Genomic DNA, 13,736 nt, shown 5'->3' on the forward strand with positions numbered 1-13,736 from the left:
CCAGCTGGCAAAGCTGGGATTCATGCTCCCAGAAGCAATACCAGTGCCACCTGGGCCAAGGAAGAAGGAAGTGCCTCTGCTCTTTAACACCCTGTGGTGACAGGTTCTTTGGCCACGGAGGGCCTGGAGGGGTGGCCTATTCTTGTCCATCTGAGTCCACAGCCTCTCCCAGAAGGCAGGGCCTGTTTCCAGTGGCTGGCCCAGAGGGCCTCCAGCACAACTGCAGGCTGTTTCTGCTTTCTCTTCAACTGCTGCCTGGCTGCCAGGGACACTGGCTCCATGGTCCTTGAGGGGCATGTAGACCTGACTGAGGCCTGAGCCCTGGAAACAGCCCCACACAGTCAAGGGTTGGGTGGGGAGTGGACATGGACCACTGCTTCCCTTTGCTTGGAGCTGCTTCCAGGGGCACACAGGAACATACAGGAAAAGTGAGGATGGAAACTCAAGACAGAAGGGAAGGAAGGGAGAAGACGGGAGGGAGGGAGGGAGGAGAGAGAGAGAAAGGGAGAGAAAATAGAAAGAAGGAAAGGAGGGAGGGAGGAAGGAGAGGGAAAGAAAGAAATAAGGGAAGAAGAGAGGAAGAGTGAAGGAGGAAGAAGAAAAGGAAGGGCAGAAGAAGGAAGGAGCCCCTGGGCAGTGAATTCCATCAGAGCCACAGCCGCACTGCCGACCCCAGTGGCCCTACCTGCGCCTGGGGACGGAGGGGAGCCCCGCTAGGAGAGCCCTCCGGCCGCCACCGCACCATGGACGCCCCACTAGACTCCCCCAGGTTCCCCCCAGACGCGCACCACCCCCTCAAGGGCGCCCGCAGCCACCCCTTCAAAGCCGCCAGGCCTCGCGCAGATCCGGGTTAATGAAGGCGCCGTGAGAGGCGCAGGGACGGCCTCGCCGCACAGATGGCCCTTTGTCCCCGCTGACACCTGCCATCTGCTTGTTTGTCTAAAGGATGCCGCGGGGCCGCCCGATCTGCCGCCGCCCGCCGCCGCCGCGACCCCTGACCCTCGGGCGGTCCCAGGCCGCGTCCACACGCCGGCAGGGTCGGCGCGCCCCCCGGCCCAGGGCGGGAAAGGGCCTGAGCCGAGGTCCACCTACGAAGGAGACCGCGGTCACTGTGAGATGGGGTAGGCTCAAAGGTAGAGGAATACACAGGTGAGCCAGCCTGGGGCGTTTCCAAAAGTAAGGTTAGAGCGCCGTGGGCGGGGAGGGGGGTGCTGGAGCCTAAAACCCCCGGCGGTGTGACTGTCCTGTTTGCAAAGGAGAGGCCTGGCTGGGTGAGGTGAGGCTGTGTAGGGGCAGCTGTGCAGTGCGCCCTGCTTGCACCTGGGGCCACGCCCATGGCCACACTCGGTCACACTCACCGTCACGCCCAAGCTCACTCACCCGCGGCCACATCCAGGTCACGCCCATGGTCACATCCACGCTGGCTGTTCGCCAGGTGTGTGGGGCCACAGAGCCCGAGAGTTTGGCCCAGAGAGGGGTCTTGAGGCCCAAATTCCTGGATGGCCGAACTAGCACGCAGTTAACAGCAGATCCAACTGTACAGAAGATGAAGCCTGCAGGATCGCCACGGGGCTGCGGTAACTTCTCCAGGGACTGTGGGGTTGGAGGAGGTGTCCCACAGCCGGAGGCCTAAGGGGCCCCCCACCCCACCCCACCCCTACAGGTAGGGCGTGTGTTTGAGGTGGGGCGCCAATGAGCACTTTCTGTTGGCCTTCACAATTTCCATCCCCCAGCCGTGAGAGATCACTCAGCAACCTAACACTAATTGCTGTAGGCCCTATTTCCTTAGCTGGGCCCCTGCGGAGCCTTGGTAAGGCAGTGGTTAAGAGATCTGCTGATATTCAAAAGGTCAGCAGTTAAAATCCACCAGCTGCTCCTTGGAAACTCTATGGGGCAGTTCTCCTCTGTCCTACAGGGTTGCTATGAGTCAGAATCAACTCCACAGCAAGGGGTTTGGTTTTTTGGGTTTAGGCCCCTACCAACAGCTCCAGGTATCCTCCTGCAGCACTGCCTGTGTGGGTGACCAGGGCCATTCTGGCTCAGAGGGAACACCGTGCTTGACACAGTGACTGGAACAATGGAGCATCAAAGTAGCCCCATCCTGTTTGGGCTGTGACGCTGTTCTGCGAGACACTGTTCTGTGTGACATTGTTCTGTGATGCATTTCTCTGACACTATTCTGTGTCACACTGTTCTGTTTGATGCCATCCTGTGTGATGCTGTTTAGTGTGATTTTGTTCCATGTGACACTGACCTGTTAAACTGTTCTGTGTGACACTATTCAATGTGATTTTGCTCTGTGTGACACTGTTCTGTGTGATTTTGCTGTGTGTGACACTGTTCTGTGTGATGCTATTCTGTGTGACGCTGTTCTGTGCGACGCTGTTCTGTGCGACGCTGTTCTGTGCGACGCTGTTCTGTGCGACGCTGTTCTGTGCGACGCTGTTCTGTGCGACGCTGTTCTGTGCGACGCTGTTCTGTGTGACGCTGTTCTGTGTGATGCTGTTCTGTGAGATGCTGTTCTGTGTGACACTGTTCTGTGAGATGCTGTTCTTTGTGACGCTGTTCTGTGTGACACCGTTCTGTGTGACCCCGTTCTGTGAGATGCTGTTCTGTGTGACACTATTCTATGGGACACTGTTCTGTGTGACGGTGTTCTGTGGAACTCTGTTCTGTATGACGCTGTTCTGTGTGACTGTTCTATGTGATACTGTTCTATGAGACTGTTCTGTGTGATGCTGTTCTGTGAGACTCTGTTCTGTGTGACTCTGTTCTGTATGACACTATTCTGTGTGATGCTATTCTTTTTGACTCTGTTCTGTGGGACGCCGTTCTGTGTGACGCTGTTCTGTGTGATGCTGTTCTGTGAGACGCTGCTCTGTGTGACGCTGCTCTGTGACACTGTTCTGTGTGACGCTGTTCTGTGTGATGCTGTTCTGTGGGACGCCAGTTCTGTGGGATGCCGTTCTGTGTGACGCTGTTCTGTGAGACGCTGTTCTGTGAGATGCTGTTCTGTGTGACACTGTTCTGTGAGATGCTGTTCTTTGTGACTCTGTTCCATGAGATGCTGTTCTGTGTGATGCTGTTCTGTGAGATGCTGTTCTGTGAGATGCTGTTCTGTGTGATGCTGTTCTGTGAGATGCTGTTCTTTGTGACTCTGTTCCATGAGATGCTGTTCTGTGTGATGCTGTTCTGTGAGATGCTGTTCTGTGAGATGCTGTTCTGTGTGATGCTGTTCTGTGAGATGCTGTTCTTTGTGACGCTGTTCTGTGAGACACTGCTCTGTGTGACACTGTTCTGTGTGGCGGTGTTCTGTGTGATGCTGTTCTGTGTGACGCTGTTCTGTGAGATGCTGTTCTGTTTGATGCTGTTCTGTGAGACGCTGCTCTGTGTGATGCTGCTCTGTGACGCTGTTCTGTGTGACGCTGTTCTGTGGGACGCTGTTCTGTGGGATGCTGTTCTGTGTGACACTGTTCTGTGATGCTGTTCTGTGTGACACTGTTCTGTGTGATGCTGTTCTGTGAGATGCTGTTCTTTGTGACGCTGCTCTGTGACACTGTTCTGTGTGATGCTCTTCTCTGTGACTTTTCTGTGAGACGCTACTCTGTGTGACGGTGTTCTGTGAAACTCTGTTCTGTATGACGCTATTCTGTGTGACTATTCTATGTGTTGCTGTTCTATGAGACTCTGTTCTGTGTGATGCCGTTCTATGTGACCCCGTTCTGTGAGATGCTGTTCTGTGTGACACTATTCTATGGGACACTGTTCTGTGTGATGGTGTTCTGTGAAACTCTGTTCTGTATGATGCTGTTCTGTGTGACTGTTCTATGTGATACTGTTCTATGAGACTCTGTTCTGTATGATGCTGTTCTGTGAGATGCTGTTTCTGTGTGACGCTGTTCTGTGTGACGCTGTTCTGTGTGATGCTGTTCTGTTTGATGCTGTTCTGTGAGACGCTGCTCTGTGTGATGCTGCTCTGTGACGCTGTTCTGTGTGACGCTGTTCTGTGGGACGCTGTTCTGTGGGATGCTGTTCTGTGTGACACTGTTCTGTGATGCTGTTCTGTGTGACACTGTTCTGTGTGATGCTGTTCTGTGAGATGCTGTTCTGTGTGACACTGTTCTGTGAGATGCTGTTCTTTGTGACGCTGTTCTGTGAGATGCTGTTCTGTGTGATGCTGTTCTGTGAGATGCTGTTCTTTGTGACGCTGTTCTGTGAGATGCTGTTCTTTGTGACGCTGTTCTGTGAGACACTGTTCTGTGAGACACTGCTCTGTGTGACGCTGTTCTGTGTAATGCTGTTCTGTGTGACGCTGTTCTGTGAGATGCTGTTCTGTGTGATGCTGCTCTGTGACACTGTTCTGCGTGATGCTCTTCTCTGTGACTCTGTTCTGTGAGACGCTGCTCTGTGTGATACTGTTCTGTGACTCTGTTCTGTGTGATGCTGTTCTGTGTGACACTGTTCTGTGAGATGCTGTTCTGTGACTGTCTTGTGTGATGCTGTTCTGTGTAATGCTGTTCTGTGTGATGCTATTCTGTGTGACACTGTCACGGTGGATACCTAATGTTAGGCTTTTGTCAAACTCACAGGATCTTAAAACACAGGGAGTGAGCCCCAGCGTGAACTGTGGGCTTCAGTTAAAATGTTATATCTGCACTGGTTCATCAACTGTAACAAATGCACCATGCTAATGCGAGAAGTTAATAGCAGGAGAAACTGCAGGGGAGAGGGATGTATAGGACTGTACTTTCTGTGCAATTTTTCTGTAAACGTAAAATTGCTCTAAACAATAAAATCTATTAAAAAAGAAAAAGCAGCTTCATAAAGGCCTAGGAAGGAGGCACTCTTCCCTGGCCTGTCTGGGTTCATAGGTCCCTCACCCTCCACTTTCATTCCTTTCAAAGTCAGTGCCCTTCGATGGGATCCAGCTCCTTGGTTGTGCCAAAAAGCTTGCGACACAATCAGAAGATGGTTAATTATGCTCTACTGCTAGCCAAGAGGTCAGCAGTTCAAATCCACCAGCCAGGCCTTGGAAACCCTATGGAATGGTTCTACTCTATGAGTCGGACTCAACTAGAGGCAACAGGTAACAGTATATAGCTGCATTGTGACTAGCAAATATGTCTGGGGGTTGGGGGATGAACTAGGGCAAAGCCACCACAAACGCTCAGAGTCTGAGTCAGGCCACTAGTTGTCAGAGCTAACAGGGAAGCCAGTTCTGCATGTGATGGTTTCTCGAACCGTGACATCGCACTGCGGAAATGTGGCATTACCTTCCTCCTTTCACCAGGTGAGGAGACGAGACCCAGGTCCTCCACCTGCCAGAGCAAGGAGACCTGAGTCCAAGGCTTGGGGGGCCCCACTCCACTGCAGGCCCCACCCAGAAGGAGGAGTCCCAACAGCTACTCCAGCCTATCACCCCAAAGGTGGGGCTCACACAGGTCATCTCATTTAGCATGTTTACTTAGTCTTTGCTTCTGCCTGTCTCCCTCCTTCTCTCTGTGTGTCTGTCTCTCTCCTTTTCTATCCCTCTGTCTCTGTCTCTCTGTCTCTATCTCTCTATGTCTCTCTCTCCTCTATCTCTCTGCCTCTCTATTTCTGTTTCTTTTTGTCTCTCTGTTTCTCTCCCTCTCCCTCACCCTCTGTCCCTGTCTCTGTATTTCTCTGTCTTGCTTTGTCTCTGTCATGGATTGAATTATGACACCCCAAAAATGTGTGTATCAACTTGGTTAGGCCATGATTGCCAGTATTGTATGGTTATCCTCCATTTTGTGATTGTAATTTTATGTTGAGAGGATTAGGGTAGGATTGTAATACCGCCCTTACTCAAGTCACCTTCCTGATCCAAGATAAAGGGAGTTTCCCTGGGGTGTTGCCTGCACCACCTTTTCTCTCTCAAGAGATAAAAGGGAAGGGAAGCAAACAGAGAGTTGGGGACTTCATACCACCATGAAGCAGCACCAGGAGCAGACCGTGTCCTTTAGAGCCGGGGTCCCTGCACCTGAGAAGCTCCTTGACCAGGGGAAGATTGAGGACAAGGACCTCCCTTTAGAGCTGTCAGACAGAAAGCCTTCCCTTGGAGCCGACACCCTGAATTTGGACTTGTAACCTACTAGACAGTGAGAGAATAAATTTCTCTTTGTTAAAGCCATCCACTTGTGGTATTTCTGTTATAGCAGCACTAGATGACTAAGATAGTCTCTTCCCTCTGTCTTCCTCTCCCTGTCACTGCCTGCCTCTGTCTCTCTTTGTCTCTGCCTCTCTCCCTCTGTCTCTCTATCTCTTTGTCTTGCTTTGTCTCTTCCCTCTGGCTTCCTCTCCCTGTCTCTCTCTTCCTCTATCTCTTTCTGTGTCTGTCTCTCTCTCTGTCTCTTCTTTCTCTGTTTTTCTCTCTGTGTGTCTCTCTCTCCATTTCTCCCTCTCTCCCTCTCTTTCTGCTTCTCTATCTCTATCTCTTTCTCCCCATTTCTTTCTCTGTCTCTCTCTCTGTTTCTTCCTGCCCATCTCTCTCTGTCCCTCCATTTCTATCTCTCCCTCTTAGTCATTAGACTAAAAGGCCTGTTTGATTAATATTTAAATTCCAGCTTTCCTGTTCATTTTTATAGAAGTGTGTTTACATAGTGTATAAATAATCTGGAGATGATTTGAAGACCCCACCACCACCACAAGAAGACATCCTTCACAGTCACAGGGTTGGGAGCGGGGCTGTTCACAAGTGGGATGAGGACCCCTATTGAGCACCAAACAGCAGCATGTCTTAGAGGTTCGAAACATTTCCAAGCAGTCTGTTGATACTCTATGACCTGTGGGGTTTATTTTATGGGAAATTGATGGAAACTGTTTTGGGTGGGACATTCAATTTAACAAATGCACTCGACAGTTTTTCCGATTTTGAGTTCCTGGGAAGTGGCGGTTGTTTAGATCCAGGATACCAGGATACCAGGAGGGCCGTGGACTGAAGGGTAACTAAACAGACTTATTAATCTAATGACTGGGCTGAAGGGCAACTGCAACAGGCTGGCCACCTGCAAAGACCTAGCTAAGTGCTGGTTGCAAAGTGTGGTGTCCTTCCAGAGAATAGATTAACATTTAAATACAGTAACAATGCATGGCTTCATGAAAGCCTATGGCATTCTCTGGGCCATTCAAGGGTAAAGCAAACCTGAACGGTGGCACCCAGGTTTGGTGACAAAGCCAAGAGTCACTTGGGTTTAAGGGATCAAAACAGGAAAAGTAGCTCTGAGACTGAGACTTTGCAATCACATACACAGACTGCCCTGACCTCTCCATCTTTAAATGCCAGTATTGCATCACCTCTTCCTTGGCAGTACCTAGAGAAAAGGGAAGCCTCTTCATTGTGGGGACTCCAGCACCAATCTTGGAATCTGGCATACAACAGCAGCAAATGGTTTTTGACTGAATTAATTAGTGAATGAAGAACCTGATTACAGGCAATGCTTTGCTTGCCTTGCCTTTTGGGGTGTCTGGATGCTAAGACCTAACCACCACTATAGGCCAGCACTCTTGTAGTGCTGGATGTGGTTAGCTCACTCGTGATCTCAGAAGCCCCTGAAGAAGGTCCCCTCATCTCCCCTGGTTCTCACATGGGGACCCTGAAGTACATTAAGGTGAAGTCACTTGCTCAAAGTCCCGCAGCTCCAAGGAGCAGGGCTAGGTGGGAGGTGGGTGGTGTGGCCCAGCACCAGGCTCCCCCTCCTCACAGCATGGTCCGTCTCTCAGGGTGTGGCGGGACACACAATCTCCAGGACATTAGTGCAGCACTGCATTACTGAGCGCAGGTGGAGCTGGAGCTAAATCAGGCACAGGCCTTCAGGGGCTCGCTGGAAAGATCAAAGGCCTGATGGACCACACATGACGCACTACTCTCCAAGCAACTTGAAAAAAGTAGCAAAAAGAAAAAGAGAAACAAGAGGGTGACTGCAGTGGGCAGTAACCTAAGCTCAGGTCTCTGTTAGAAAGCAGGTTAAAAGGGTAACCCTCAACATACAGCTTCCTGGAAAACGGGAAGCAGAGAGAACACGAGCGGAGATGAATGTTAGCTCCATCAATGACAGAGCTGAGAGAATTCTCCAGAAGCTTCTAAAACTCAGAAAAGATGAGCATCTGAGCCCAGGAATAAATGCTCCCCAGGGGCCCACATACCACCCTACAGAGAAAACAGAACCCAAACCACAGCAGGAAGATGAACAGAGTGCACAGTGAGCCACCCAAAAAGTCTCAGTTCCCAAAGAACATCCCCAGACCTACTGTCTAGATTGTAAGATGTCGTATTTTCAGTTAATCGTACTTCTTAAAATAACTTTGTAGTAAGGGTTATGTCTTTCCAATATTCCCAGAAGTTCTGAGAAACAGTAGTACACTGATTAACAATATCACCTACATTTAGTGGACATCGATTCATTGACTATGATGTCAGGTGTGTGTTTATTCCTCTCACTGGTGTGGGCAGCTGAGGGTTGGCCATGAGTGTACTCCTTCAGGAATTTGCTGTTTCACAGAGTTGAAGGTATGCTGTTTACCAAAACCATCTGTGGCATGCTAGCTAATCTACAAGAAGTGTCTTGATTTCTTTCTCTGTTGAATGCTTGAAAGCGAAGCATATTTGTGGGGCACTTCCGGGAGCATTGGCAGCCCAAATGATAGGCTGCCATATTTAACCAGGCATTGAAACAAAGACGCTATTTTAGGGGCGGCAAAGCCGACTTCTATTTGTTCTGCTCAGAACACTCTTACCGTAAACACAGACTCTGGGAAAGACATTTTGCTGTGCTCTGCAATCCCCGTGTGTAAACATGAAATTACAATATCCACTCGGGGATAGGCAGGAAACTGACAGGAAAATACCCAGAAACTTGGGAATCTTCCCTGGCACCTCCTTTGTCTTCTTTGCTCATTGTGAATCTATGTTCTTGTGCCTCTTTCTCTGCACCCAGACTCTACCACGTGCATCCATTCCATTACACACATCATTCCGACTGCCTGGCATCCACTCTGACCCTCCCACCTCTTAGCCAGAGCCCATCCAAGAGTCACGGAGGACAGGGCTTTCTGTTCTTCCTCAGACCAGTGTTTCCATTCTCCTTGCCCCCACCATTTTTTTCATATATATGTTTTAACACAATAGTCATTATCTTTGTCCTCTTTCTGGTCTACCTTCTCAACCAGTGTGAGTTTCTGGTCTGCCTTCTCAACCACAGTAAGACTTTCTGGTCTACCTTCCAGACCATGGTATGACTTTCTGAAGGTCAAGGACCAAGGCAATGCATACATGCCTTATCCAATACTTGACACAAGTACGCCCAACAAAGACATGCTGAACCAAAGAATTAAGGAATGACTCACTAACCCCTCTGCCTTGTTTTTATGAAATCATTTTTTTAATCCAGGAATAAAAGATACTTAGATTAAAATGTTTCTTAAATTTCCATTCCTGGCCTCTTGCAAGATCATTGTACTAGATTTTGAATGACCTACTTTTCCTACTCAGAGAAAAAAATCTGCCCTGAGACTTCACGGAGAGGCTATTGTGGCAACACAGCCATAATTAATCTTTCCATTTGCTTAAAATAGAATGCACTTAAATAAAAAAATTTTTTAATTGCTGGTGACTGGGACAATATTATTAATCTCATTTGCATCTTTCAATTAAGTGTTTCCAACTGTTTTTATGATTATTGCTTATATTTATAGAACATCATAAGGGTAAGTTTTAACATAGAAAACCACAAAAAGCATAGTGTCTTCCTCAGCCCAGGAAAGAAGAAAAATATATATGTTCTCACGGGATGCAAGAAGCCAGTCTATTCAAAGGGAGCTGTGAGGAACAAGGTGTGATGCTAAAAGCAGGGGGACAAAAAGGAGCAGATGGAGGGGATCTAGGGAGGAGCAGGACAAGGAAGAAACAAGGGAACCAGTTGTTCAAGATGTTGAAGACAGAAAATTCCATAGGACTCTGTAAAGCTGGAGCAAGAAAATACCAGTCATCTTCTTCACAGAAGTAGAATCTGGGTCAGTGCTGATGTAGAGTTTAAGCTCCTTGACCAAAAGGAGCATTACAATCTACAACTAATAATCCCCGTCCAACCTTTACCCCCATTCAGTTTAGAAGGCTTCATTGAATACCTACCACGTACTCCCTAGTCCCTGGGTGGCACATATGGTTTGCTCTTGGTTACTAACCTAAAAGTTGGCAGTTCGAACCCTCTGGCAGCACCACAGAAGAAAGGCCCAGTGATCTGCTTCCATAAAGATTACAGCCAAGATGCAGTTCTGCTCTGTAACACATAGGGTCACCATGAATTGAAATCGACTTGACAGCAATGGGTTTGGTTTGATTTTGGTTATGGAGTCCCTGGGTGGGGCAAATGGTTAACACACTTGGATGCTGTCTTACTTTTATCTAATGCTGCTGTAACAGAAATACTGCAAGTGGATGGCTTTAACAAATAGAAATTTATTCTCTCACAGTTTAGGAGGCTAGAAGTCTGAATTCGGGCGTCAGCTCCAAAGGAAGTCTTTCTCTGTTGGCTCTGGGGAAAGGCCCTCGTCATTAATCTTCCCTTCGGTGGGCCTAGGAGTTCTCAGCACAGGGACCCCAGGTCCAAAGGACATGCTCCCATCCTGGTTCTTCATTCTTGGTGGCAGGAGACCCCTCTGTTTCTATTTGCCTCTCTCTTTTATATCTCAAAAGAGATTGACTCAAGATACAACCTAATCTTATAGATTGAGTCCTGCCTCATTAACATAACTCCTTCTAATTTTGCCCCATTAACACCATAGAGGTAGGATTTATAATGCATAGGAAAGTCCCATCAGATGACAAAATGGTGGACAATCACACAATACTGGGAATCATGGTCTTGCCAAGTTGACACACATTTTGGGGGGACACAATTCATTTCATAACATTCTACGCTTTGGCACCACAAAATTCATGTCCTTGCCACATGTAAATCACATTCACCATATCATATAACAAAAGTCTTAAATCAACTCCAAGTCCAAAATCCAAAAATTCCTCTTCATCTGTGAAATCTAGAATACAAGTTATACGCTTCCAAAGTACGATGGTGGAACAGGCACAGTCTAGACATTTCAATTACATATGAGGGAATGAGGGAAAGGAGGGATAACAGGCACCAAGCAAGTCAGTAGAACACATTACATTAGCTCTCAAGTATTGAAAATAATCCTCTATTCTCTGAGATCATTTAGGCAATGACCCTGCCCTCTGGACTCTAGGTATCAGCCACACTCTCTGGATTCTGGGTGGAGGCCCTTGGCCCTGAGCCCTCTGCCTTCCAGGCCCACTGGGACAGCAACTCTGCTCCCTCAGATTTGAGCAGCCTCATTCTCCTAGTCAGTCTGAGTGGCAACCCTACCCCCTCAGCCCCAGCAGGCCCCATTTTTCTGCCCCATGGCATCCCCGCCCCTTCAGCTTTGGGCAGTGGATCCGGCCCCATCTCACTGGCATTCATGAAAGGCAGCCCCATACTTGAGAGCTGAGTTGGTGAAGATTTAATTCTTTGAAACCTAGAAGGCCATCGCCCTATCCTTTGAAACCCCACGGGCCATGGTTCCACCCTTGAGACCCCAGGGGTGATGATCCTATCCTTTGAGACTCAGGCAGTTTTCCTTCCTGTGTTCCTTGTCTCTTCAGCTCTTGCTTCCTGGATCCTTGGCATCTCAGCCTCTGGGGTCTCAGACCTTTGGGCCTCATGGGCTGGCCCGACATCTGCCCTGCTCAGGCAGGTGTTACAAAGCTTCTTAGCTCTACCAGTAAGTGCCTGGATGCACCCCACTCCACTAATAACTACAGCCAGTAGACACTCAGCTCTCTTGCTCTGTGGGTCAGCAAGCCTAGCTCCACTGATAAGTGCCCAGAGGCACCCCACTCTGCCAGGAAGCTTCCTGCACAAAGGCACTCAGCTCTCTTGTTCCATGATTTGGCTCCTGCACTATCTCACACCAGTCTCCTGATTCTGCTGCTGCTGTATCTCTGCTGCTGCTTCTAGCCATTTGCGCCATCTCAGGTGTATAACAGCCCTCCTCACTTCCTTCTAAGTCCTCCCCAGAATTGTTTTTGATGTCCATAATTCCACCAACAGCCTCTTGAAGGCAAACTAGACTTTTATTATTAGGCACTTTGTCTTCCAGCTTCGAGCCATTCGCAATTTCGAGTCCACTTCCACATTGCAGGTATCTGTTACAGCAGCATCCCACTCTCTCGTACCGAATTCTGTCTGTCTTATCTAGTGTTGCTGTAATGGAAATAGCACAAGTGGTTGGCTTTAACAAACAGAAGTTTATTTTCTTACAGTTTAGGAGGCTAGAAGTCTGAATTCAAGATGTCAGCTCCAGGGGAAGACTTTCTCTCTTTGTTGACTCTGGGGAAAAGTCCTTGTTATCAATCTCCCCTTGGGTGGGTCTAGGGATTACTCAGCACAGAGACCCTGGGTCCAAAGAATGTGCTCCCCTCCTGGTTCTTCATTCTTAGTGGTAGGAGTTCCTTCAATCTCTCTGCTTATTCTCTGTCTTATATCATAAAGGAGATTGACTCAAGATACAACTTAATCCTGTAGATTGAGTCCTGCCTCATTAACATAACTGCCTCTAATCCTGCTTCATTAACATCATAGAGGTAGGATTTACAACACACAGAAAAATCACATCAATGACAAAATTGTGGGAAATCATGCAATACTGGGAATCATGGTCTTGCCAATTTGACATACATTTTGGGGGAACACAATTAAATCTGTAATAGATGCTAACCAAAATATTGGAGGTTCAAGTCCACCCAAAGAGACCTCAGAAGAAAGTCAATCTACTTTAGAAAAATCAGTCATCAATAACCTTATGTAACACAGTTCCACTCTGACACACTTGGGGTCACCATTAGTCAGATTGATTCAACAGAACTGATACTTGTATGGGCTTAGTACCATGCTAAGGGTTATTGGAAAAACCAAAACAGCATAAAACAGATTTCTTAATCTTCAGGGAGCTTGCAATATAGCAGAAAGGCAAGGTGAAAATGCAATAGCCCTATAACAGGAAATGACACATACACGTTTCAGCTACGTTTTCCGCCCACCCCTGGAGGTTTATTGGCAAGCATTTGAGCCACTTTAATATGTTCTGGCGTCACGGTGGATACCGTTGCAACCACCTAAAAAACAAGGAAGTTGGTCTGCGCCTCATTTGAGTGTTGAGAGCCATTGCTTCCCGGAGGAGCAATTGTGTGACTTTTGTGACTTTTGGCTTCTGTACAGTGAGATAATGCTTGCAAGTGTGTTTACTATTTCCTTTTGTGTTATTGGGAAGGTACGTTTACCAGCATTCTGAAATATTCAAGTAAATGAGTTATTTTTCAGATGAAAATAGTTTGTGATGCACTTCTTGGGCCATGGGACCAATAGGTACCTTGTGTATGATGTGCTTCATGGAACACGGGACCGATATGGCCCACTTGCAATTGGCACCCCATTTTTGGAATAATAAAAACGTGCAAACAATGATTCAGCATTGATTCCATTTGTGCAAAAACATGGCATCAACAAAAAATTCCAAAAAAAAAAAACTCATCTTTTAAAGGGATAAGCAAGAGGAACAATCTAAGTTGATGTGTAAATAAAAGCTTCATTGTGTAAGAGAAACTGTAAATGCTGAAGAGGGAGAAGCAGGGGGTGAATGGAACCAAGGAGATCAGGAAA

At 47.9% G+C, this 13,736-nt stretch overlaps 1 protein-coding gene across 1 annotated transcript; it reads left to right on the plus strand.

The window, feature by feature from the left end:
• Window positions 1-2,349: 2,349 nt before the first annotated feature.
• LOC126070374 (keratin-associated protein 4-11-like) lies at window positions 2,350-3,481 on the plus strand. The gene is made up of 2 exons (XM_049874529.1): window positions 2,350-2,691; window positions 2,951-3,481. Exons 1-2 carry the CDS (start codon window positions 2,350-2,352, stop codon window positions 3,479-3,481), a joined length of 873 nt encoding a protein of 290 aa, XP_049730486.1.
• Window positions 3,482-13,736: the final 10,255 nt, after the last annotated feature.

The sequence above is a fragment of the Elephas maximus genome, chromosome 1 (assembly GCF_024166365.1).
Source record: "Elephas maximus indicus isolate mEleMax1 chromosome 1, mEleMax1 primary haplotype, whole genome shotgun sequence".
Taxonomy (NCBI): Eukaryota; Metazoa; Chordata; class Mammalia; order Proboscidea; family Elephantidae; genus Elephas; species Elephas maximus.